This window comes from Erinaceus europaeus, chromosome 10 (assembly GCF_950295315.1).
Source record: "Erinaceus europaeus chromosome 10, mEriEur2.1, whole genome shotgun sequence".
Lineage (NCBI taxonomy): Eukaryota > Metazoa > Chordata > Mammalia > Eulipotyphla > Erinaceidae > Erinaceus > Erinaceus europaeus.
In genome coordinates this window covers 24,160,662-24,185,124 of record NC_080171.1, presented here as the reverse complement: position 1 = coordinate 24,185,124, position 24,463 = coordinate 24,160,662, and the positions used below count along the sequence as shown (strand labels likewise).

Sequence of the window (24,463 nt, the reverse complement as noted above, 5' to 3'; positions counted from 1 at the left end):
CAGTGGATTTTTAGTGCTTATAGTGAGCCCTAGCAGTAACCCTGGCAGCAAGCAAACAGACAAACAACAAATAAATCCATTATCTGTTCCTGTTACTACTGTTACTACTTCACCGCTGCCCTCACTTCGATCCTCAGACAGCACTTAGCCACTAGCAGCGACAGCTGACTCATAGATCTCAGCTGCTGTCCCTCCCTCTCAAGGCTTTGGCTGCATTCACAGGAGATTCTCAGAGGCATCAGCCTTTTTCAGACTTCCCTAGCATGCCAGGCTCTGCCTTGGATGCATTTTTTAGTCTTTTTTTTTAAATCTATTTTTCATAGTAAATTAATTACTGTTATCGAGTCCTATTGTGTAAACGAAACTGTAAAACTTAGATGAGGTAATGTCCCCAAGGTCATGCAGGTGATACTAGGAACTGGGATTTAAGACCATTCTGGCTACGTAGTGAGAGTCCATTCCAGTCCGTCTACTTTCTGAAAAGCCGGTTTTGTTCATTCAGCTTATTCTATAAAAGGCAGGAATTAGGGGATTGGGCGGTAGCGCAGTGGGTTAAGCGCATGTGGCACAAAGCACAAAGACCGGGGTTCAATCCCCCGGCTCCCCACCTGCATGGGAGTCGCTTCACAGGCAGTGAAACAGATCTGCCGGTGTCTATCCTTCTCTTCCCCGCTCAGCGGGTTAAGTGCCATGGACTGAGGCACAAGGACCAGCGTAAGGATCCCGGGTTGAGCCCCCCCCCTCACCTACAGGGGAGTCACTTCACAAACGGTGAAGCAGGTCTGCAGGTATCTTTCTCTTCTCCTCTCTGTCTTCCCCTCCTCTCTCCATTTCTCTCTGTCCTATTCAACAATGACAACATCTACAATAACAATAAAACAACAAGAACAACAAAAGGAAATAAATAAACTAAAGGCAGCAATTTCACTCACCTGGAAGGGGTCCTGCGTCGGTTCTACTCTAGCCCTCTGCACAGTACTGTGCTGACAGTTTCTTTCTCCCTCTCTTCTACCTGAAAGAGTAGCCTGGGGTTGCAGGAAGGTGAAGATGAAGAATTCCCTTCCGAGGTTCGACGCTGCTAGGGTCAAAAAGAATTTCAAGAGAACATGCGTGACAAATGTGTCATTTCTAAATTTGTCCTTTATTACTGTCTGAGATGAGTTACATTCAAAGGTAAAATTAGAATGAAAAGCTTGGGGGGACAGGTGAAAGACCCAGGTCCCACAAGTCCCCTTCTCTTTATACCCTCCTTATGTACATCAGGGCCCACTTTTCATTGACCGATGAAGCATACTCCTCCCCCTTCATATATTACCCTGGAAAAAAACTTCCACCAACGTGCATCTCAGTTAAAACAAAAATATGCTAGTGTGCATCCAGTTCCATGTGTGCAAACCCAGGGAAAACAAAATGTCTGTGCACTCCATGACCCCTATGTCCTGTGCTTCACCTCAACAGAAGGGTAAAGTACCCGGGATGGGGGGAGGGGGAGCAACTGTTTCATCCTCCATTTACAGTAATATCTTTTCTATCATTCTAGCATTTTCTCTTGGGGTGTGTGTGAGAGAGAGCAAAATCTCACATTCATTTGGGAGCACTGGAAAAGGTTCTAGGTCTGTAGGAGCATGAACAGAGGATCTGACCCCAGAGCATTGCAACAGGTTTTGAGAATATCAAAGCCATCTCTCTTATTAGTTTCCAGCTTCATCAAGTGGGCCTGTGGTGCAAGGGGTTTACAGCCCACCAGGTGGCAGCAGAGAATTACTCAGTTGACCAGCAAGGTGTAAGGTGCACATTCTAACCCTGGGGCTGGGAGTTTTAACCCTAAATTCAGATTCCTGGGAAAGGTTGAGTTGAGTCAAAGGGCTAAGGGGGTGTAGCACCGTGCAGCAACTGTTCACACTCTCTTGCTGAACTTTTTCCCTGCCAGATACTGTACTAAGTACTTGGTAAGCATCATCTCCTTTAATTTACAATAGATATAGGTAGTAGACACTATTATTAGCCCTACTTTTTTTTCCGTCCCCCCTCCCACAGCCCTACTTTTTAGAAGCATTCTATGAAGCCTCAAGAAGTTTATGAGTAAGCTGTGATATATACATACAATGGAATACTACTCATATATTAAAAATGATGAATTCACCTTCTTCACCTCATCTTGGATGGAGCTTGAAGGAATTATGTTATGTGAGATAAGTCAGAAAGAGAAGGATGAATATGGGATGATCTCACTCATGGAAAGAAGCTGAAAAATAATAACAGGAAGGAAAACACAAAGCAGATCTTGAACTGGAGTTGGTGTGTTGCACCAAAGTAAAAGACTCTGGGGTGGGGAGGAAGGTTCAGGTCCTGGAACATGATGGCAGAGGAGGACCTAGTTAGGGTTGGATTCTTACATGGAAAACTGAGAAATGTGTTACACATGTACAAACTACTGTATTTTACTGTTGACTGTAAACCATTAATTCCCCCCAATAAATAAATAAATAAAAGGAGGTTTATGATTTGCTCAAGGTCAAACAGAAGCAATGAAGTGTTGTCTGTTTGGAGTCTAGAATCCCTACTGTTAGCCTCAGGGCTACAATGCCTAGGAAGACAGAAAGTCTCCAGGAAGTGTGAGGACAAGTAGGGCCTTGTTTGAGATGGCACTCAGGTGGCAGTAGAGACCTACAGCCACTCCAAAGGACAGTAATTGATAGACTAGGCAAAGGGAATTTCCGGGGGGGGGGGGGGTTAACAAAACAGGATGTGGCAAGGAAAGTGGTTCTCTGGGGACAATTATTTGCAAAGCCACAGTAATTCATCCTGGACACGTCACTCTGAAAGGACTGGCACCTCAGAAGTAGCAAACTAACCAAAGACCCAAAGAAACGCTCTGGTAAAGGACTGATTATGACTCCTTGGTTGAGTTCTCAAAAGCAGAAGAGATGAGAATATGCCCCCAAACAAGTTGGAGTATTGAATTTATTTACTTATTTTGCCAGAACACTGCTTAATGGTGGTATGGGGAATTGAACCTGGGATTTCAGAGCCTCAGGTATGAAAGTCTTTTGCATAACCATTATACTCTCTCCTCCACTCTTCTATTCTTATTATTTTTACTTTTTTTTATATAGAGATAGGCAAAGGCAGAGAAAGATACCACAGCACCAAAGATTCCTTCAATGCTGTGGGGGCCAGGCTCGAAGCTGGGTCACATACATGCCAAAGCAGCACATGATAAGTAAGCTATTTCACCAACCCCCCAACCTCCCACACACACTTTAGGGGAGAGGATGATGCCAGCTGTCTGTGGTATTCACCCTGGGACAATGCCCAAGAACATTCAATGTTCCTGAATTAACTTACCTCACAAAGGAATCTGAGTGAGACCAGAGAGCTTCCCTTTACCACAAGAACCAGATCAGTATCTCCCTTAATTCTGCCACCAATCCCCTGGGGACCCAAGTGAGTTGCAGAATCAGAGTGCCATTTTCTTAGTCTGGAATTGCATCCTTTTTTCTAGGCCAGCATTCACCGTAAGGCCTTTCAGGAAGTTACCAGGCATAAAGTCAAGTTTCTTTTCTTTTCTTTTTTTTAAAAGTTTTTATTTATAAAATGGGAACACTGACAAGACCATAAGATAAGAGGGGTACAACTCCACACAATTCCCACCACCAATCTCCGTATTCCATCCCCTCCCCCTGATAGCTTTCCTGTTCTTTAAACCCCTGGGAATATGGACCCAGGGTCATTATAAGGTGCAGAAGGTGGAAGGTCTGGCTTCTGTAATTGCTTCCCCACTGAACATGGGCCTTGACAAGGGCAAGTTTCTTTTTTTTAAATTTATTTATTTAAAAAAGGAGACATTAACAAAACCATAGGACAAGAGGGGTACAACTCCACACAGTTCCCACCACCATATCTCCATATTTCATTCCCTCCCCTGATAGCTTTCTTATTTAACTCTCTGGGAGTATGGACCCAAGGTCATTGTGGGATGCAGAAGGTTGAAGGTCTGGCTTCTGTAATTGCTTCCCCACTGAACATGGGCATTGACTGGTCGATCCATACTCCCAGCCTGCCTCTCTCTTTCCCTAGTAGGGTGGGGCTCTGTGGAAGCGGAGCTCCAGGACACATTGGTGGGGTTGTCTGTCCAAGGAAGTCTGGTCAGCATCCTGCTAGCATCTGGAACCTGGTGGCTGAAAAGAGCGTTAACATACAAAGCCAAACAAATTGTTGAACAATCATGGACCTAAAGGCTGGAATAGTGCAGATGAAGTGTTGGATTGTCCTCCATTTTGTAGATAGCTAGTAGGCCTATTTTAGTTATATTTCAAAGAGCCTGTAGCTATACTAGTTTTTTTTTTTTTACCTCTGAGCCTGAAATCTGATATGCAGGTGAATCTAAGTTATTGTCAGGGGAGGTGATGTCATGGTTGGAAAAGGGACAGAAAGCTGGATCAGGGAAGAGAGTAGCTTCCTAATATGAGGAAGGTGTATAAATATTGTTGACTGTAAGCCCCATAGATTCGATGTGATCTGGGGCCAATATTCAGCTTAGGAGCCTATGTGACCTCTGCATCCCTGTAGATCTGAGTTCACATTCTGTGGTCATGAGTCGGGACATTCCAAGCTGCCCCAATATCGTCCCATCTTCCTCAGGTCTAGCTTAGAGTATGTTGTCCATCTCCCTTCAGAGGATGGAACATTCTCTACCATTGTTGATCCAAGTTGAGGGCAAGGTCCTATGGGGGGGGGCCCACAAAGAGGTCTATTTTGTTGTTCCTGACAGAGATGACCTGTAACTATGGAGAGAGGAATTTATTTGAGGTCTAGGCCCATCATGTCTGTTTGGGAATCTGAGGACTCCCTGAATAGGGCCCCAGCTGATGGGGTGGCCTGATAGTGACTAAAGAGTCATCATTAAAGTCTGCCAGTCTCTTGCAAGTCTCTAACGGTAGTTGTTCTCCCTAAACCTGTCGACACCAGAGACCCATACTATTCCTGATTTTTACACAAATCTCCTGAACCAAACATTAGTTGTAGAAACTGGGATTGAATAATTAAGTTCTATTATTCTGCCTCAAGGCCTCTGTACTACTTGTCCTCTCTGAAATTTTAGTCCTTCTTTTTTTTTTTTTTTTTTGGCCTCCATGGTTATCATGGTTATCGCTGGAACTCTTTTTGTCTGCACTGCAAATCTACTGCACCTGGTGGATATTTTTTTCCTTTTGGTGTCCTTGTTGTTTATAGTTGTTGTTGTTGTTGTTATTGTTATTATTACCGTCATCGTTGTTGGATAGGACAGAGAGAAATGGAGAGAGGAGGGGAAGACAAAGAGGGGGAGAGAAAGAGAGACACCTACACACCTGCTTCACCGCTTGTGAAACGACCTCCTGCAGGTGGGGAACTGGGGGCTTGAACCCAGATCCTTATGCCTGTCCTTGTGCTTCACACCATATCTGCTTAACCCAGCCCCCTCTTTCTTCATTTTTACATGATGGACTCCTTCTTGTCATATTAGGTCTCAGTCAAAGTTCCCCTACTAGTTTGGGAGACTCTTTCTGTCTTTCCTAATAAGGACCATCTATCTTACACTTTGTCTTTGGGTTCCTCCTTACCATATGCAAATATGCTTCTCCATTATCCAGTAAGTTGCTAATGTCCTCATACAGGGCATTTCAAAGTAGAAACTGGGGGAGTTGGGTGGTAGCACAGCGGGTTAAGTGCATGTGGTGCCAAAATGCAAGGACCAGAGTTTGATCCCAGTTCAAATCCCCGGCTCCAGCCCTGGCTCCCCACCTGCAGGGGAGTCACTTCACAGGCAGTGAAGCAAGTCTGCAGGTGTCTTTCTCTCCCCTTCTCTGTATTCCCCTCCTCTCTCCATTTCTCTCTGTCCTATCCAACAACAATGACATAAATAACAACAGTAATAATTGCTATAATTGTGTGGAGTTGTACCCCTCCTACCCTATGGTTTTGTTAATTAATCCTTTCTTAAATAAAATAAAATAAAATAAAATAAATAATAATTTAAAAAAAAACAAGGGCAACAAAAGGGAATAAATATTTTTTTAAAAGTAGAAACTGGGAAGTCTTAGGATCTGGAATAAATGGGGCCTTTGAATGCTGTAGAGAAAGGAATCTTTTTCCCCTTTATCATTTTATTGGAGGGGGTAATTGTTTACAGTTTAGCTGTTCACACATAGGTACATTTCCTCATCTCCTTGTAATAGGTAAAACACTCTTAGCCCCAATTTGGGCTTTTTCCACCATCATGCACCAGATGGAAAAAGGGATCTTAGTGGTCATTCAAATCCAAGTCCTTAGTTGATGAGAATTGTAACACTCATCAGTTCTGATGGGTGTTCTGATTTGTTTGTCAACAATGGTTATAGACAGTTAGTGATGTTGGAATTGCAACATTTCTGTCCTGAAATGCCCAGGGCTATGCACATTGGGCTCTCATGTGTGAGATTAGTGATGTTAGATTGAATTAACCCCAGTTTTTACTTAGATTCTCAGGTCAAATATCCTACATTCAAGAGATAATTTCTTTCCTGTGGACTTTTATCACCAAGGCTGTCACAAAGAAACCAAGGAGCTCAGCTTTAGACGTTCGGGTACTATTTTCTGTCTCCTTTTCTTGATTTAAGGTAGTAGGAGTAGATGACCTCTCGGTTTGAGCTTAAACACTCTTCAACTGTTTAATAGGGGAGGACATATTAGTAGGTGGACACTCAGTTAATTTTGAATTTCAAATAAACAGCAATTTTTCTTTTCATATAGATATGGTCCATATAGAAAGTGGAACATAATTAAACAAAAAATCATCACATGGAACAAATACACTAAAAATGATTCACTGTTTACTAGAAATCCAAATACAGTTGGATAACCTATATTTTATCTATCTTATGGAGGAGGTAACAGCATTAAAAAAAATGGCTTCCCCTGAAAAAAAGCTTTGGGGTTGGGGAAAATAGAGGCCACAGTGAGCTGTGACTTTTTGAAAGGAGGAATGCAGTTGGTTTCTTTCATGCTGATTAAGCAATCACAGAGGACCCCATCAGAAATCTAAACTCGTGACTAGCATGGGACTCAAGATGAGAAATAAAAGAAAGGGAGAGATTAAGAGCCAGACATTAAGAGCTACCAAGAGACAGAGGACAATTCCATCTAGGAAGGTAAGTGTGTTGCCCTTCACCTATAGTTATAGTCTTGTTTTTTCAGAACAGAATTTGGAAGGTTCTAGTGGACTCCTCATTGCTTACCCAGTACTTGACTGTCAGCAGCACTTCTTTCCAACACTTGTAGTTTCCCAGCTTCAGGAAATTTACAAAATCACTTCTTAGATCCTCTCTCTAGACTGCCAAGGAAAGAAACGAGTATCAGGAGACAGGAGAAGCAATTATTATTATTATTATTATTATTATTATTTTAATCTGACTGAGCATATTTTTTATATTTTACATATTTACTTATTTACTAGATAGAGACAGAAATATTTAGGGGGGGGTAGTTGAGGGGGACAGAGACAGAGAGACACCTGTATCCCTGCTTTACCCCTTGTGAAGCCTTCCCTCTGCAGGTGAGAGATCATGGGCTTGAATCTGGGTCCGTACACACTGTGATGTGTGTGCTTATCCAGATGCACCACCACCTGGCTCCCAAGAAGCAATTATTCAGGCTGACAATTTGTGGACAGCATTGTCATCCTATTCCTTGAAGAATCACTGTCTTGGTTTGGGTGGGATGGGGAATGTTTACTATTCCCCCACCATTTGCCAAGGCTCTAGTCTGGAGGTATAGATTTACAAAAACAACAGAATGCAGAATTAATTGTTTCACACCTATAACTTTGAGTACAGGGTTCACTCCCACATGGTTCACCTAAACCGATTAACTGTAATTTTTTTTTTTACACCTGGGAAGGACAAATTACATATGAAATACCCTAATGGAAAGAGTTCACCAAGTGAATTCCCCACTCTGCTTTCCTACTGTTATAAACAGTGCTCATTAACATAACTCTGTGGGGATCAGGTCTTTCAAATTCATGAGAATAATAATAGGAGAGAAAAATATAAAACACCTAGGAGAGAAATCTCCCTCTTGGCTTTTAATGAGCATACCGTAGTCATGACCATTGTAGTTCATGAACTTTTTGTTTACATTATTTAGATTATACCTGCATCTATAATACCGGTAACATACACATATCTGTTTTTCAGATCACAGTCATGAGACTTGAGGGAGCTAGAAGCAGAAAGTAATTTTGGTGGAAGAAAAAACAAAATGTAAGATAAAGTCAGGTCATGGGCTTCTTCTACTTATTTGTGGTGGTGGGAACATGAACAAACCCAGACATATGAATAGGGAGGTTTCCTTATTAAAAAGTGGGTTTTGGGGGGCCATTCAGTGGTGCATCTGTTAGAAAGTACATGCTACTACACTCAAGGACCCAGGTTCAAGCCCCTGGCCCCCATTTTCAGAGGGGAAGTTTCACAAATGGTGAAGCACTGTTGCAGGTGTCTCTCTTTTTCTTTCCCTCTGTATCTCCCTTCCCTTATCAATCTCTCTGTCCTATCAAAATAACTAAAATTAAATCATCTTTTTTTTAAGTGGGTTTGGAGAATACTCTAATTGGCCACAAATATACATTAGTCATTATAGTTTTCTATTTGTCTAGGAATTGTAAAAAAAAATACATTTAGAGAGACATAAATCCTCTCCATTTATTAAAACTGTCTTGACCCAGGGAAACAAATAAATGAATAAAAATGTTTTTGTTTGTTTCTGTATAAGTTCATGGTAGAGAGTCAAAATGATGGCAAATAAAGAACATTTTTTCCTCAAGTAATAATTCAAGTGGCAAGTGTTTCTTCATATATATATATATATATATATATATATATATAGAGAGAGAGAGAGAGAGAGAGAGAGAGAGAGAGAGAGAGAGAGTTTCTTTCACTTTTAAGGTCACTTGGTGGAAGGGGTTGGACACCAATTTAAAGAGCTTTTGCAAAAGAAAAGAAAAATAAATAAATAAAGAGCTTTTGCTATCAATGAATGTTATAGGCACAAATCCCATCACAGAGAGAAACCAGAGGGATAACTATCATTATTGGTCACCTGATGAGTATGACTTTGTGGGTCTTTACGATGCTCTGGATGCTTAAATCATGCCTGTATGCCCTGCTCTTAGGTGTCCTGAGCCCACAAGATGTCTAGAGAAGAGGCTCACTCAGTCTATGGCTACTCCAGAAATGGACAAGGACACACCCACATCACTATCGAACAGTAAGTTCAAAACAAGATGGGGGGAGTTCAGTTTGCTGTTTGCTCACACAGCCTGCTGACTTCCACTGGCACGTGCCTGTGCATTAATCTCTCCAGCATTCATTGATCCAGAGAGTGAAAATCAGACAACAAAGTGAAGTGTCAGTAATTCTGTTGTCCTGCACAGGTTTATGCCAGCTTCGCTGAGGTCAAACAGGGTGACAGGAATGGTAAAAAAAAAAAAAAAAAAAAGGAAAAGAAAGTATGATTTTGAGCCAAAGAGATACTCACAGGCAAGAGTACCTGCTTTGTCATGACAGTAGGGTAAATTCTGATCCTATGAAGTCTTTCCCTCTGTCTCTATCTGAATTAAAGACAAATGAAACAAAAAACTAAGGAGCAGTGAAATTATACATGCACAAAGCTCAACTACAAAATAAATAAATTAATTAAATTTTAAAAAGACTTACTCTTGCCAATTTTGTCTGCATTCTTGGCCACCAGGCCTTTGCTGTAGACTCCAAGGCTGAAAAAAATATTTGTAGGAGCAAGATGCCTCTTTTCCCAAGACGTGTCCTGTCAACTCTAGTGTCCACTGGAGGTGGTTTGCAGATAAAACTTTAGTTTCTATCTACTTGCCTGAGAGCCTGAAGGGCAGGTATGAGTGAGTCCTCCTGCAAACTGACTCTAGAGTGAAAATACTCTTCATCATCTTTGCACAATTATTATATCCTGGTAAGCAGTGTTATTAATGGGGGGGTGATAGCATAATGGTTATACAAAGAGACTCTCATGCCTGAGGCTCCAAAGTCCCAGGTTCAATCCCCCACACTACCATAAAGCCAGAGTTGAGTAGTGCTCTGGTACCAAGAAACAAAAACAAAACAGTGTTATTAATTAAAATTTTGGCTGGGAAAATAACAGCAGCACAAAGGATTCAGATGTGAGAGGTCTTGGGTTCAATCCCTGGTACCACTGAAAGAGCTGAATAATGCCCTGCTCAAAAACATGAATTAATTAAAAATCAATATTTATTATACACAACTAAGTGTTTCCAAGTTCTGTTAGGCAAATATGTCATTTTAGTTTTTGAACCATTTTACAATGTGGTGGGAAAGTCAGGCACCAGAATAATTTCGGAGGTGTTGAAGTGCTACAATAGGGGCACATGCTATAGGTCACACTCTAACACTTCACTTGAGTGTCGAGGATGTGGTGGGGGGGCGGGTCCACTCTCTGAGTGGAGACTGACAGGACAAACAACAAAACCAGATTTTTATCTCAAGAGTGGTTTGTTCAGAACTCCTATAAATCCGCTCTGTCTTTCAAAATAACTGAACAAAAATCTTTACTAATATCACAGGACAAAAGGACCCATAAGAGACACTAAGGAAGAATTCAGGCTGAGAGCAATTGTTGTATGCTTCACATTGGTTTTGGTCTCACCCCCCCCCCCCCCCCCCCCGCCAGGAGAATTGGTTTGGCCCTTGCTAGTTTCGCGACCGCTTTCTCCCCACCCCGTATATGCTAAGGATGCCCAGAGTCCCAGCAGCAGCCACAGAAGGAGAATGATGGGGAAGCACATGGTGTGGTGATTTCCCTGTTCGTGAATAAAGATTAAACTGCAGCTTCTCAGCCCAGCCGTGTGTCCCCGAGTCTCTGTCTCTGTCTACCACCGGGACGCTAGCCTGGCCTGCTAACAGCAAGCAATTTCCCAGGAGACCATAGCAGAATTCTCAAACATCTCTCCATGGTCAGTTGGGCATAGAAGTGGAGAAAACCCATAGAATGTCCCAAGGGCAAAAAACACTACTCTTTGGGAAAGAGACTGGCAGACTCAATCTCTGTGAAACCTGAGGCAAAAGGAGGTGCTCTCAACTGAGTTCACCCATCGGGCTTGTGCAAATGCAGTTTCCTAGGCACTACCTACCATCCAAGAGACTGATGCATTAGGTCTGGAGTGAAAGAGGGTACATATTCGTCACTTGAACATGCATGCCAGGGGACAGATTCCACTGCAGACAGTGTGTGTGTGTGTGTGTGTGTGTGTGTGTGTGTGTGTGTGTGTGTGTGTGTGTGTGTGAAGAGCCCTGCTCAACTGAGTGGTGGGTTGTTCTGGTGAGCCTAGCACATCCTGGCATTTTCTACTCTCAGTCAGCCGCTTGGTGTGTGAGTGTAATGTGACTGTGTGTAATAAGCTGGAATAGAGCCCTACTTGTGTCAAGATGCCCAAGAGGAGAAACACAGACCTGGTGGATGAACAGGCATGCCAGAAGCTGAATCAGCTGCCTTCAGTCACGAGAACACACTAAATGTTTCTAGTTACAACTTCCTCTCAGGAGAGGGTGATTGTCCATAAAGGCAACAGCCTCAGGAGGTGGGAGGTCTGAACCTGGCCCAATTCTAATGCTCACTTGCTGGTTGCTAGGAATGCTGATTTTTCCACTTACCAGTTGTACAGCCCTAAGTATTTTGCTAGCTAAAAGTCGATGGGTTAGTAGCTATAAAGTGGGCATCATACCTCCTTATGGGATTATCTTTAGGATAAGATAAATGTCGTATGTGGGGTTCCTAGTATGGTGCTTGGAAAACATCAGGAGAACAGTCATTTAGGTGGTGGTGATGCTGACGAGTCTGTTGGGTTTCTTCTTCATGATCTCTAACTAAAGCAGACCTGGTTCTCTAGTCCCCTTTGCAGATGAACAGGATAGGCTTGCTACCTCAGAACATGAGATACAAGTGAATTGAGAGGCTATAATAGAGGAGAGTCTCACTCAGGAGAAGTCTCACTCAGACCTTGATTCGCTTGTGGCTGCTCAGCCTCCCATAGTTCACCCAGCTCTGGGCAATCTTTTTTTTAGTGAGTCACTGATAAAAGATTCAGCATCCTCCACTTTGATCATGTAGTGATATAAACAAACAGACAGACAAAAGATCAGGTAGATGTTAGCTAACTGACTAACTAGACAAGAAAAGCACAGCCTGCTGGTGCTCACGTGGGTGGCCTCACAACCCGAGGTAGCTGCTGGCTTTCCCGTCAAGGACTCAAGGGGTCACAAACACAGAAGGAAACAGCCAGGAGAAATTCAGGTATGAACTCCCAACTTTATTTAGAGAAGGCCAAGGCTTTTATAGCAAGGTGGAACAAAGAGCATTTTTCACTTATGTCTGTAATCACAGGCTTTCAATAGGCCAGTACCCCTATGGTGGGGAGAGCTAAGGAGTGACCGGAATTGATGAGATACAAAAAGGTCAAAACCATAAGGCAAGAAATGTTAATTATATAAAGGTGTTAGGAAAGACATGGTTGTTAATCCAGTAGACTGAGATAAAGCAGAGAATGGCAGAGTATTGATGTAAGCCATGATGATCAAAGAACCGTGAGGTGGGGTGTGTGGAAATCTCATTGTTATGTTACTGGCAAGGCAGTGTGAGGAGTATTCAAGAAGGCAACCATTTGGTTTGCAGCAGAGGAATGAGTTAAGTGTTAGAAGTTGCAGGCCTCTGTGAAATCTGGGAGGCTGGTAAGAGGAAGCTGAGTCAGGAAAAGCGTTTCCTGCCAAGTTCTATCCCTGAAAGGGAGAGACTGACAGGTGGGGATGTCTTTTCAGACCTCCATCTCAAGGATGGGGGAGTTCCCCTATGCTCTACCATGCTTTCACATAATCCCACAACAGCCCAGGCCCTATTTCCAAGGCATTTGTGTGAATGCTTGCTTCCCATGGGCCAAAGGACACAGGGCCCAAGAGTAAAGTTCAGATGCCCAGACTAAATCTTGCTATTGAGTTGAACTTTTTCAGTAAACAAAACCACATCATTGCTTTAGCTTCAGCTCAGATACCTCCCTAGGGTTGAGGTCCTATACTATTTCCTTTAGTAATCCATGCCTGGCCAGCAGGAGGTGCTTACTAAATAAGTGCCTGACTCCATATGTCTGCTGGTCTTTCTGGCTTAGCAGTCAGATAGGCTGGAGTGGTTAGCGTCCTTACGTAAACATCTCCAAGACTACTCCCAGCTTCATCATGAGATGTCTCTTCTACCTACTCAGTGAGATTAGAGACAGCAGCAAGCACTGAACCATCTGGCCCAGTTGTTGGTAACTTTAACAGTAGATTTCTGGAGACAACAGAGGTCAGGAAAAAGCTTGACTAGCTGAGTAGACACATGGGCATTTCTGTGCCACAGTTATAGTCCTAGGGACCTCTAATTAACATACATCCTACGTCTAGCCTTTCAGTAAGAAAATGTCAGCTCCAAGCCTTAAGACTAAACTCCCACTTTCTCCTCTCCATTTACTTTCACTCTATCCTCATCCACATCCTATTCTCTTTCCCATTAGTACTCTAATCAACCTCAAAAAGTTAAAGTAGTGGGGGTCCAGTGGTAGCTCAGTGGGTTAAGCACACAGGGCGCAAAGCTCAAGGGCTGGCATAAGAATTCCAGTTGGAGCCCCCTGCTCCCCACCTGCAGGGGAATCACTTCACACATGGTGAAGCAGGTCTGCAGGTGTCTATCTTTCTCTCTCTCTCTGTCTTCTCTCCTCTCTCGATTTCTCTCTGTCCTATCTAACAACAACAATATCTGTGGCAACAATATCAATAACGACAACAACAAGGGCAACAAAATGGGGAAAATGGCCTCCAGGTGCAGGGATTCATAGTGTAGGCACTGAGCCCCAGCAATAACTTTTGTTTTGTTTTTGAAAACAAAACAAAACAAAAGTTAAAGTAGTATAGAATTAAGTTGTTAGGCCAATGAAATGACTCTTTATCAATGGTATCTTTGTCATTAGTTTAAATTGCAAATGCGAAGAGAGAGATAAATTGGTTGTGCTATATGCTACAAATGTAGCATATGTAGCAAAAGTAGCAATATGCTACAAATTCACATACTTGTAAAAAGTTAAAGAACAGGGGCTGGGTGATGGTGCACCTGATTGAGTGTGCATGTTACAATGCACAAGGAGCAGGGTTCAAAACCCCAGTCCCCATATGCAAGGGGGAAGCTTCATTAGCAATGAAGTAATGCTGCAAGTGTTTCTCTTTTTCTCTCCAGCTTTATTTACCCTCCTCCCCAATTTCTCCCTGTCCTATCAAATGAAAAATAATAAGCAACTCCAAATTTTTAAAAGTTAAGACATTAATTGACTGATTCATTTCTAGAAGCACTAGTGTTATAGGCAAGAGGACGTGAATTTGTAAGCATATATAATTCAGTTTTTGGCAATATGTACAACTGTCCATACTTCCATTATTACTCCATCCATCTTCAAGAAATATTTATTGAGTGCCAGACAGGTAATATAATGGTTATACAAAAGGCTTTCATACCTGGGTCTCCAAAGTCCCCAGCTCATTCTCTGCACCACCATAAGTCAGACTTGAGCATTGATCTTGTAAAAAAAATAATAATAAAAATCTAAGACATATTTCTTGAACCATCTATGTGGCTGGCTCCTTGTAGGCACCAAGAATACAAACTGTAAAGCTAGCAAACCCAAACCCCAAAGGTCCTCTGAAAGCTCTTTTTCTAGAAGAAATAGATAGGCACTGATTGGCATTACATGCCTGCTTTATCAGGAAACCCAGTATGATCTTAATCATACTAAGATGGGTAACTCAGGGAAAAACTGGAGAGAAGAAAGGAGGTAGTTTTGAACACAGAGGACTCAAGCACAAGTGAGGCAGAGTCATGTTCAAATTCTAGTCCTGTCTCGCTAAGTCTGCATGACCATCGGTAAGGCATTCAAACTTTGCATTACTTTTCTTGTCTGTGAAGTGGGAATTGGGGATTGTACCTACCTTAGAAGGCTGTTGTGGGGCTGGAGAAACAGCATAATGGTTCTGCAAAAGACTTTCATATGTGAGGCTCCTAAAATCCCAGGTTCTGGATGTGATCTGGCTGCGACATCTGTCACCCCATTGATCGCAAGGGTTGATTTGGCTGATCTGGCTGACTAGATGGGTGTCCCCTTCCTCTGGAGGGTACACGAGTTGCACTCCCCTGCTAGAACCTCCAAACAGGCTCTCAAGGTCCAGAGTCCCAGGTTCAGTCCCCAGTCCCACCATAAGCCAGAATTGAGCAGTGCTCTGGTCTCAGTCTCTCTCTTGCTCTCTATCTCTATCTCTCTTTATCATTAAAATAGAAAAAATTTTAAAGAAGGCTGTTAATGGTGATAACTAATGCATATAGAAAATCAGTCACAATGAAAAGAAAAGATAATTAAATTCCAATAAAAGCATCATTCACGTAAGAGTCACAGGTGCCATAGCATGTATTGTACCTGGGAGTTTGGGCCATGTCAGCTGGCACTGCTTCTGTGGTTATGTGTCTGAGAACCATCCAGAGAAGATCCTCTCTTCTGATACAGGTGCTAGAAGTGTGATGGTGCCAAGTATGACAAGGTTGGGAAGCTAGTTGGGGACTGGAAAGGCTACTCCAGGCTGTGAAAGCCCAGAAAAAAGAAGACTGACACACATTTTATTACAATCTGGAACAAAGTGTCTGTGCCAAGATGAATTTGTCTCTCTCTTGGGTCAGGGCTGCAGGAATTGGCATCCTGATAGTGATTCTGGGAATTTTACTGCTCATAAGTTGCTGGTATTGGAGAAGACGAAGCGGATACAGAAGCTTGAAGGTTGGTTGACTTCCCCATCTTGGGATCCCAGCAGACTCAGGATTCACTTTCCCTTTCTTTCTCTGACCTTCCAGGGAATAGGATAACATTGTCATCATTATGTCTTGCTTCTGATAAGCTCCTTTCTTTCTCTCTTTCTTTTCCCTTTCTTTCTTCCTTCCTTCTGTCCTTCCTTTTTTCCTTCCTTCCTTCTTTTCTCTTTTCTTTTCTTTCTTTCTATTATTATTATTTTTTCATCTTTTAAAATATTTTTTTCTCTTTTCTTGCCCTTGTTTTTTATTGTTGTAGTTATTGCTGCTGTTATTGATGTCATCATTGTTAGATAGGACAGAGAGAAGTGGAGAGAGGAGGGGAAAACAGAGAGAGGGAGAAAAATAGACACTTGCAGACCTGCTTCACTGCCTGTGAAGCGACTCCCCTGCAGGTGGGGAGCCAGGGGCTCGAACCAGGATCCTTACGCCGGTCCTTGCTCTTTGTGCCACCTGCGCTTAACCCGCTGCGCTACCACCTGACTCCTTTTCTTTTCTTTTTTCTCCTCTTCTCTTCTCTTCTCTTCTCTTCTCTTCCCTTTTCTTCTCTTCTCTTCCCTTTTCTTTTCTTCTCTTCTCTTCTCTTTTCTTCTCCTTTTCTTTTCTTTTCTTTTCTCTTCTTTTCTTTTCTTTATGCCCTTCTAGCTGTCTGTCTTTCTGTTTTGTACGGCAAACAGCAGCATATTAGACACTCCAGCTCTTACAATCTTTCCAGCTTACTGTAGGTTCTGTCACTTCAGTAGCAGCCAGTTCCTCTCACCTCTTCCCTCAGTTTGCCTGGAATTCCAAACTCTTTTAATTCTGTTATTATAAGAACCCCAGCATACCTAGGGCTCGTCCAGCCATAGCCATGAGGAAACCATTCACTCCTCAGTGACACAGAGTACCAATATATTTTTTTAAGCTGGCTCCATCCTCCTTTGAGTAAGAGGTCAACATAATGACACAGTACAGTCTTCTGGCAGTGGGATCTTCAATGAATAAGAAATATCAACCAATTCTCTCACCCAGTTTGACTCATGTGTTACAATGTACCTGGACTCAAGTCCTTAGTCTCTACCTACAGAAGGAAGCTTTTCAAGTAAGAAAACAGTGCTGCAAGTGTCTCTTTTATTTTTATCTCCCTCTCTATATCCCCCTTCCCTCTTGATTTATCTCTGCCTCTATGCTATAAATAAATAACAAATAAGCCTGCATTATTTAAATTTTTTTTTCTATAACAACAACATAAGCGTTTATTTTTCATTAAGCTTCTGAAGTCTCTTAGTATCACAATGGAATGATGAGAAAAAAAAGAACATATGTTTCAGAACTCTGCTTCAAACCCAGGTGGTATAGCACTTCAGCACTTAATCATCCAAAGGCATTTTCCAACATGAACAATGAAACAAAAAGAGAGCTGACAGTTCTCTCTCTGAGGTTGATACATAATGGAAAAATTATCTTAAATCACCAATAAAATTTTTTTTAAATTATCTTTTCCCAAGAGGTTCGAAAGTCCCATTCCTAATTCACACAGAAGAGGGAAAATTGAATGGAAGAAGTGATAATATAACTCAACTTTGAAGAATAACAAAAAAAAAACTTAACCATAGCAGGTAGAAATGGTAGGTATAAGAAATATATAGTATGAAAGCAATTAAGTATAGGATACCCATGAGGAAAACGAAAGTCTTCCTGTGAAAAAAAGGTAATAACAAGTGAATAAGTTTGGGACTTAAAAAAAAAAAAGATAAAACATAATCATGGAAGTGTCTGGGTGCCAGGTTAAAAAATTTGAGCTTCATTTTGGAAAGCAATGAATAGTCATAATTTCTATACTGTAAGTATCTACTTCAAGGAAATCATTCATAAGTGCTTGTGAGACTTATATAGAAACAAATAGTTCTTTGAACTGTTAAAAAAAAAAAAAAAGAAGAAGATAGTCCCATTCCTTATATAGCAAGCATATCATTCAGAAGAAAAGATTTTCTGAGGGAAGGAAGGGCTAATGTAGAGGGAGGAATGGAGCTACACATTTGAATTATTTTTGCCAGGAAGTGTGGATAGTCTTATGTATTGATTTTCCCAATGTCCATCCTGCCAGAATATGTCAAATGCAAACCATGAAAGGTAGGCAAGTTTGGGGACTGACACACTGGCCAAGCTGAAATCCTCCAGTGTGCAGACATTCAATGAGAAGGAAAAGTTGCTGAAAATGAACAGGACTAACACCAAGGACTATAGGACAGCAGGGTTAGGAGGTTAGGGATGGGACTCTTGCTCATAAGATCCTTCACCGTGGCTTACTCAACATGTTAGTTGGGGAGGGACTTTACTCTCTGCCACAGAACTCTATTTGCCATTATGACATTGGCTATTCACTTTTTGCTTTTTCTCTTTTTCTTTTCTTTTTTAATTTTTTTATATTTATTTATTTCCTTTTGTTGCCCTTGTTTTTGTTGTTGTAGTTATTATTATTGTTGTTGATATCATTGTTGGATAGAACAGAGAGAAATGGAGAGAGGAGGAGAAGACAGGGGGAGAAAAAGATAGACACATGCAGACCTGCTTCACCGCCTGTGAAGTGACTCCCCTGCAGGTGGGGAGCTGGGGGCTCGAACCAGGATCCTTTGCCAGTCCTTGCACTTTGCACCATGTGTGCTTAACCTGCTGCACTACCACCGGACCCCCTCTTCTCTTTTCCTTTTTGCCAGTTATGAGCTGGGACAGAAAATATTTCCTGTTCATCTTTATACATCTAGTGCCTACCATGTTGCTTGGCAGGTAATACATACCCAATTGTATGGTGTCAGTATTTAGCCTCATGTTCTGCCATTGACTTCTGCCATTTTAACATCACTTGCTCAACTCTATACCCTGACAATGTGAAACATGATCAATATCAGATTTTATTTAATGCATATAACTTACACTTCTATTTTAATTCTATTTGTATACCAAAAATATCACAACTATTTAGTCTTTCAAGGAGATAAAAACTATATAAACTCATTCTGTTGGTACCTTTCCTAACAGTGCAGTTACCATCTTGACTCTACTAGGCAAGAAGCAGTGATTTTTCTTCCTTTATGCTCCAGTACTCTTCTCTTAACCTCTTTCGAGTGAAGTTTTAATATCATAGACTCAACCTATGTGAACATTTAGCAAGGTTCAAGTTCAGCTTACCATGCCTTCATCCCTCTAGTTTCAGATTAATGATTTATTTATATGGAGGGCTTCTGGGATTCCTCTAGTGCTTAAATTTTGTGGTTCATCTAGAGTTTAAATTTTTTTGTCATTTATTTTAAAAATTAATATTGATATATTGTAGCCATGTTGAAAATCAGCAAGCCCAGAAATTTTTGCAAAAATATGCATGGTAGTGCATTTGATATTGCATTTACTTGTATGATTACTTCACTGTGTAATCATGGATGGTTTTATTTTCCACTTATATTTTAGAGTCAAAGGGCATAAATGATTAAAAAAAAAAAGAATTGCAAGTTTTGGGTATTCAGGTTGCTCTACCCTTAGCAAATTTCATCAAGCTTTGAAACATCTACTTTCTTAATTTCATTGGTCATAGAATGACAGGATGTTTGGTTGGAATTAAGAACTCCTAAAAATTCTCCTTTGTATAACATTACCTTTTTATTCCTGAAAAATACATCTTGAAAGGAAAGAAAACACACACACACACACACACACACACACAACACCTCACCAGGGTAAACCACTCCTAAAAAAAAAAATCCCCATGTTAGTATGTGACTTATACAAATATTGCTGCCATTCTGTCCTAGATACAGAAGCCATCACCCTCCAAACCTAACAAGGTACCAAATGAAGCTGACCTTCACACTCAGTAGCTTAGATTTAGACTGATTCTTCACATTGCTACAATATGATGTGGTCAGAACTACAACATATACATTTATAGTGCCTAAGATATTTTGCTGGGGTGTCAGAGAGATAACTCATCTGGTAGAATGCCTATCTTGCTCACCCTGTGGGAGTGTCAAGATTCTTGGGGAAGCTCTATGCTGTGGCATCTCTCTCCCTCTTTTCTGTTTGAAAAAGTTATCCTGGAGCATTTGTGAAATTCTACATACATGAGGCTCCTTTGACAGAAAAAAAAAAGATACTTTGCCATTTTACAGTCATTACAGAGAAGGCAAGAGTAGTGCTTCATGTTTGTGAAGTTATTCATATTAGTCCTCATGATGAATGATACCAATTTGTGGCTTATCAGCTCTGATCAACCTCACTTGGTCCCATTCTATGAGACGTATTCTTACTCTTCAAAAATATTTGTTGGCTAATGGGTGCTGTGCATTATACAAGATGCTTTACCTTTAGTTAATTCTCAGATCAATGCTGAGAAGTAGAATGTCTTTGAATTATAAAACTAGTATTCAGAGAGGTGATGTGACTAGCCTAAGACCACACACTTAGTAAGTGGCAAAGATTAAAACCCATTCTTAAAAGTTTGGTTTTTTCCCATTTTCATTAATGAACTCAAAGGTTTGTTATCACTCACTGATTAGCATGAATTTGCATTTCAGGAAAAAAGCTTTCCTGGGGGTACTAAAGGTACCTTGATAGGAAGATACCCATGTGAGCACCTTGGTCACCAGGATGGCAAACTGCCTTTTCAAGAAAACAATAGTGAAACTGTGGTACGTTAAGATCATTCATCTTGGTGTTTCTGTGTAGGACTGCCTCTACCTCAAGTGAATATAATTCTTCACATTAAAAAAAAATGCAAAGGCCCTCACCAATGTGTATTGAAGTTGCACCCCTCCAGAGCCCTATCCTACTAGGGAAAGATAGAAACAGGTTGGAGGTACGCATTGATCTGCCAACATTCATGTCCAGGAGAAAAGCAATTATAGAAGCCAGCCCTCCCACCTTCTGCATCCCCAAAAGAATTTTGGTCCATATTCCCAGAGGGATAAAGAATAGGGAAGCTTCCAATGGAGGGGACATGGAACTCTGGTGTTGGCAACTGTATGGAATTATACCCCTGTTATATTACAATCTTGTTAATCATTATTAAACTACTTAAAAATGCAAAGGCAGGACAGGTAATGGTGCCCCTAGTTAAGCTCTCACTTACAGTGTGCAAGGACCCAGGTTCAAGCCCCCTGGTCCCCACCTGCAGAGGGAAAGCTTCATGAGTGGTGAAGCAGGATTACAGGTGTCTCTCTGTCTCCTTCCCTCTCAAGCTCCCCCTCCTCTCTCAATTTCTGTCTCAATAATAAATAAAAGCATTTTAAAAAATGCAAAGACAATGTGAATATACTTCTGATCCTAAACACCTAAAAATGGTAACATAGATACTTCTCATGATAAATAAAGAGATAATAAAGATAAAAACAAGGAAGGTACAGAGATTTTCTTAAGCCATGCACAGATCTGATGTGATAATCCAGGTTAAAAAAAACAATTTGAGATTTGGAGACACCCTCAGCCCTTTTATTCTACTGTTTTCCCCAATAATGTTTCAACATACATACTACTGAAATTTAACGATTATCTCTCGAGTGGAAATTAGATGTGAACACTTAAACCTTTCAGTCCACAGCAAAAACATAAATTTGGGGGTATTCCGATTCAATGTGATGGTGACCTGGTAATGCTTAAGGCAATTAGAATTTGATCCAGGAGTGCCTGACACAGTTGCCAGAGCAAATCAAATCAAAGAGAGCTTGTCTGCTGCTGTGGGTGAACACAGTCTTCATTCTGACACAAGAGATGCAGTGCTTAACAAAGCTTCTCAAAGTCTGTGACTGCTGCCTATAGAAGAATCCAGAGAGTTATAGAAATTGATAAAGTTCCAGTAGCTACTTAGGCAATAACTGCAGACCCGAAGACGGATCATAGACTTGGGAAAGTTGGGAGAAGGACATTTTTAGGATTTCAATTTTGCATTTACTTAGTACCACTGGGAATCATGTCCATTTTGGCGTATGCTTGGAAATCAAATTTGCTTTTCTACTGGTTTAATACTGATTTACAAAAATGTAAGGTGACAGGGATATAATCCCACACCATTCCCACTACCAGGGTTCTGTGTCCCCATCCCCTCCACTAGAGACCGCAGTTGTTTCAGCATGGGCTGATTCTGTGTCTGTCTCTGTCTAATCACATGTCACATTTTTGAAGGCAGACTCCCAGAAAATTTGACTTATGCTCAAGAGCCTTACCATCATTGCTTTTTCTTTAATAAATTTAGGAAAAGTGATTTAAATACATGGTAGTGGGGATATAGTTCACCCAGTATAACTTGTATGTTCCTATGACCCAAAACCCTGGGTTTGAGCCATGGATCACTGCGTGGGAATACCACAAATGTGTAGCATAGATGTGGGGGGGGGGGATACTTCATGAGGGACAGAATGGTACTGTGGTGTCTCTCTTCTTTGCCTCTCATTTCTCCCCTTTTCTCTCTTTTTTTAAAAAAAAATTGTTATCTTTATTTATTTATTGGATAGAGCCAGCCGGAAAATGAGCGGGAAGGGGAAGACAAAGAGGGCGAGAGACAGAGAGATACCTGCCGCCCTGCTTCATCACTTGTGAAGCTTTTGCCCTGAAGGTGGGGACCTGGGGCTTGAACCCAGATCCTTGTACACTGTAACATATATACTCAATCAGCATATCCATTCCTCTCCCCTTTCTCCATCTTTGTCCTTATCTAGATTAAAAAGTTGCTCACAGGTAGTAGGAGAATATCACAAGGCAAAGCACTATGTCCCCCACCCACCAACCCCAGATTATAAAAAGTATAAATATCATGGTTCAGGAGGTGGCACAATGGCCAAAGCACTGGACTGTCAAGCATGAGTTCCTGAGTTCAGCCTGCAGGAGCACATGTGCCAGAGTGATATCTGGTTTTCCCCCTCTCCACTTAACATTCTTCATGAATATGTAAATAAAATCCTTAATATTTTTAAAAAGTGTAACTATTATACTATATTATTTCATCTTTCTCAGGAACATGTGCACTCTCTTTCTCATTGTTACAGGTTCCTAATGCTCCACCAGCCTATGAGAAGGTCTCTTCAGAACAGTCGCCACCACCTTACTCACTATGAGAGCCAGCAGTGCCTCTGGACATAGGCTGAAGCAATTCCTTTCATCCTTTTGCTGAGTGTATTTTGGACTTCTCTTTTGCTTTGGAATGCTATAGCAGTGTACAATATCTTCAGTAATAAGCAGCATTAAGGTCTTAGTAGGGCAAATGGCAAACACTAATTAAGTGAGGAAATAGTACTAAAATGAAAAAAATAAACACTATAATGCATGCCATGCCAGTGATAGTGCTGATTAAGCCTATTGCATTGTTTTCTGATGGAGAGACTTCAACCGGGTGTTCTGAGACCTTCCAATCTCTTTTTATTTGAAATGTGGATAACAACTAAGAAACTAGTACTTTTGATGCTTGGCAAAGGAATTTCTTGGCCAACGTGAATGGCCATCGAATGGTTGCTGAGTAGCTCGTACTATAGTGTGATCACAAAAGAGAGCTTTATAGGTTTTAGACTAAGCACTGGTTGGTCCACTAATTCTTAATCACATAATCAGATCTTAAAGTATCAGCAATGATTCTGTATTCTAAAATATCATACCAAACAATGCATTGCAGAGATTCTACATCCCAGTACACATAATGCAGTTCTAATGCTATCCCATTTGATAGTTAACAAGAATTTGGTTAAACCAGGTGGTAATGAGAAGTTAAACAAGTAAAAGCTATTTTAGTTTGGCTGATGTGAAGCCTTAAGTGTCACATGGCCATTTAAGTCTTTTTGGGATCCCAAGTGCTTCTTAACAAAAATACCGCATGGGGGTGGGGGGGTTGGGCGGTAGCGCAGTGGGTTAAATACACACATGGCCCAAAGCTGAAGAACTGTGATGGTTTGAGCCCCTGGCTCCCCACCTACAAGGGGGGGGGGTGTCGCTTCATGGTGGTGAAGTAGGTCTGCAGGTGTCTATCTTTCTCTCCCCCTGTCTTCCTCTCCTCTCTCTGTCTTATCCAACAACGACAGCAATATAACAACAATAATAATAACAACAACAATGATAAACAACAGGGCAACAAAATGGGAAAAAAATAGCCTCCAGGGAGTCGGGCGGTAGCACAGCGGGTTAAGCGCACGTGGTGCAAAGCGCAAGGACGGGCGGAAGGATCCCGGTTGGAGCCCCAGGCTCCCCACCTGCAGGGGAGTTGCTTCACAGGTGGTGAAGCAGGTCTGCAGGTGTCTGTCTTTCTGTCCCGTCTTTGTCTTCCCCTCCTTTCTCCATTTCTCTCTGTCCTATCCAACAACAATAATAACTACAATACTTAAACAACAAGAGAAACAAAAGGAAATAAATAAATATTTTTTAAAAAATTAAAAAAAAAATAGCCATCAGGAGCAGTGGATTCGTAGTGCAGGCACCGAGCCCCAGCAATAACCCTAGAGGCAAAAAAAAAAAACTGGAGAAATCTTAAAGGATCAGAGTTCAGAAACTGTATCATCATTTGCATAGCAGCCTTGTACTTCTT

At 41.4% G+C, this 24,463-nt stretch overlaps 1 protein-coding gene across 1 annotated transcript; it reads left to right on the top strand.

The window, feature by feature from the left end:
• Positions 1 to 7,149: 7,149 nt before the first annotated feature.
• On the top strand, positions 7,150 to 23,222 carry MLANA (melan-A). Its single transcript, XM_007536082.2, has 5 exons — positions 7,150 to 7,169; positions 9,191 to 9,285; positions 15,805 to 15,901; positions 20,478 to 20,591; positions 22,941 to 23,222. Exons 2-5 carry the CDS (start codon positions 9,209 to 9,211, stop codon positions 23,007 to 23,009), a joined length of 357 nt encoding a protein of 118 aa, XP_007536144.1. The 5' UTR covers positions 7,150 to 7,169; positions 9,191 to 9,208; the 3' UTR covers positions 23,010 to 23,222.
• Positions 23,223 to 24,463: the final 1,241 nt, after the last annotated feature.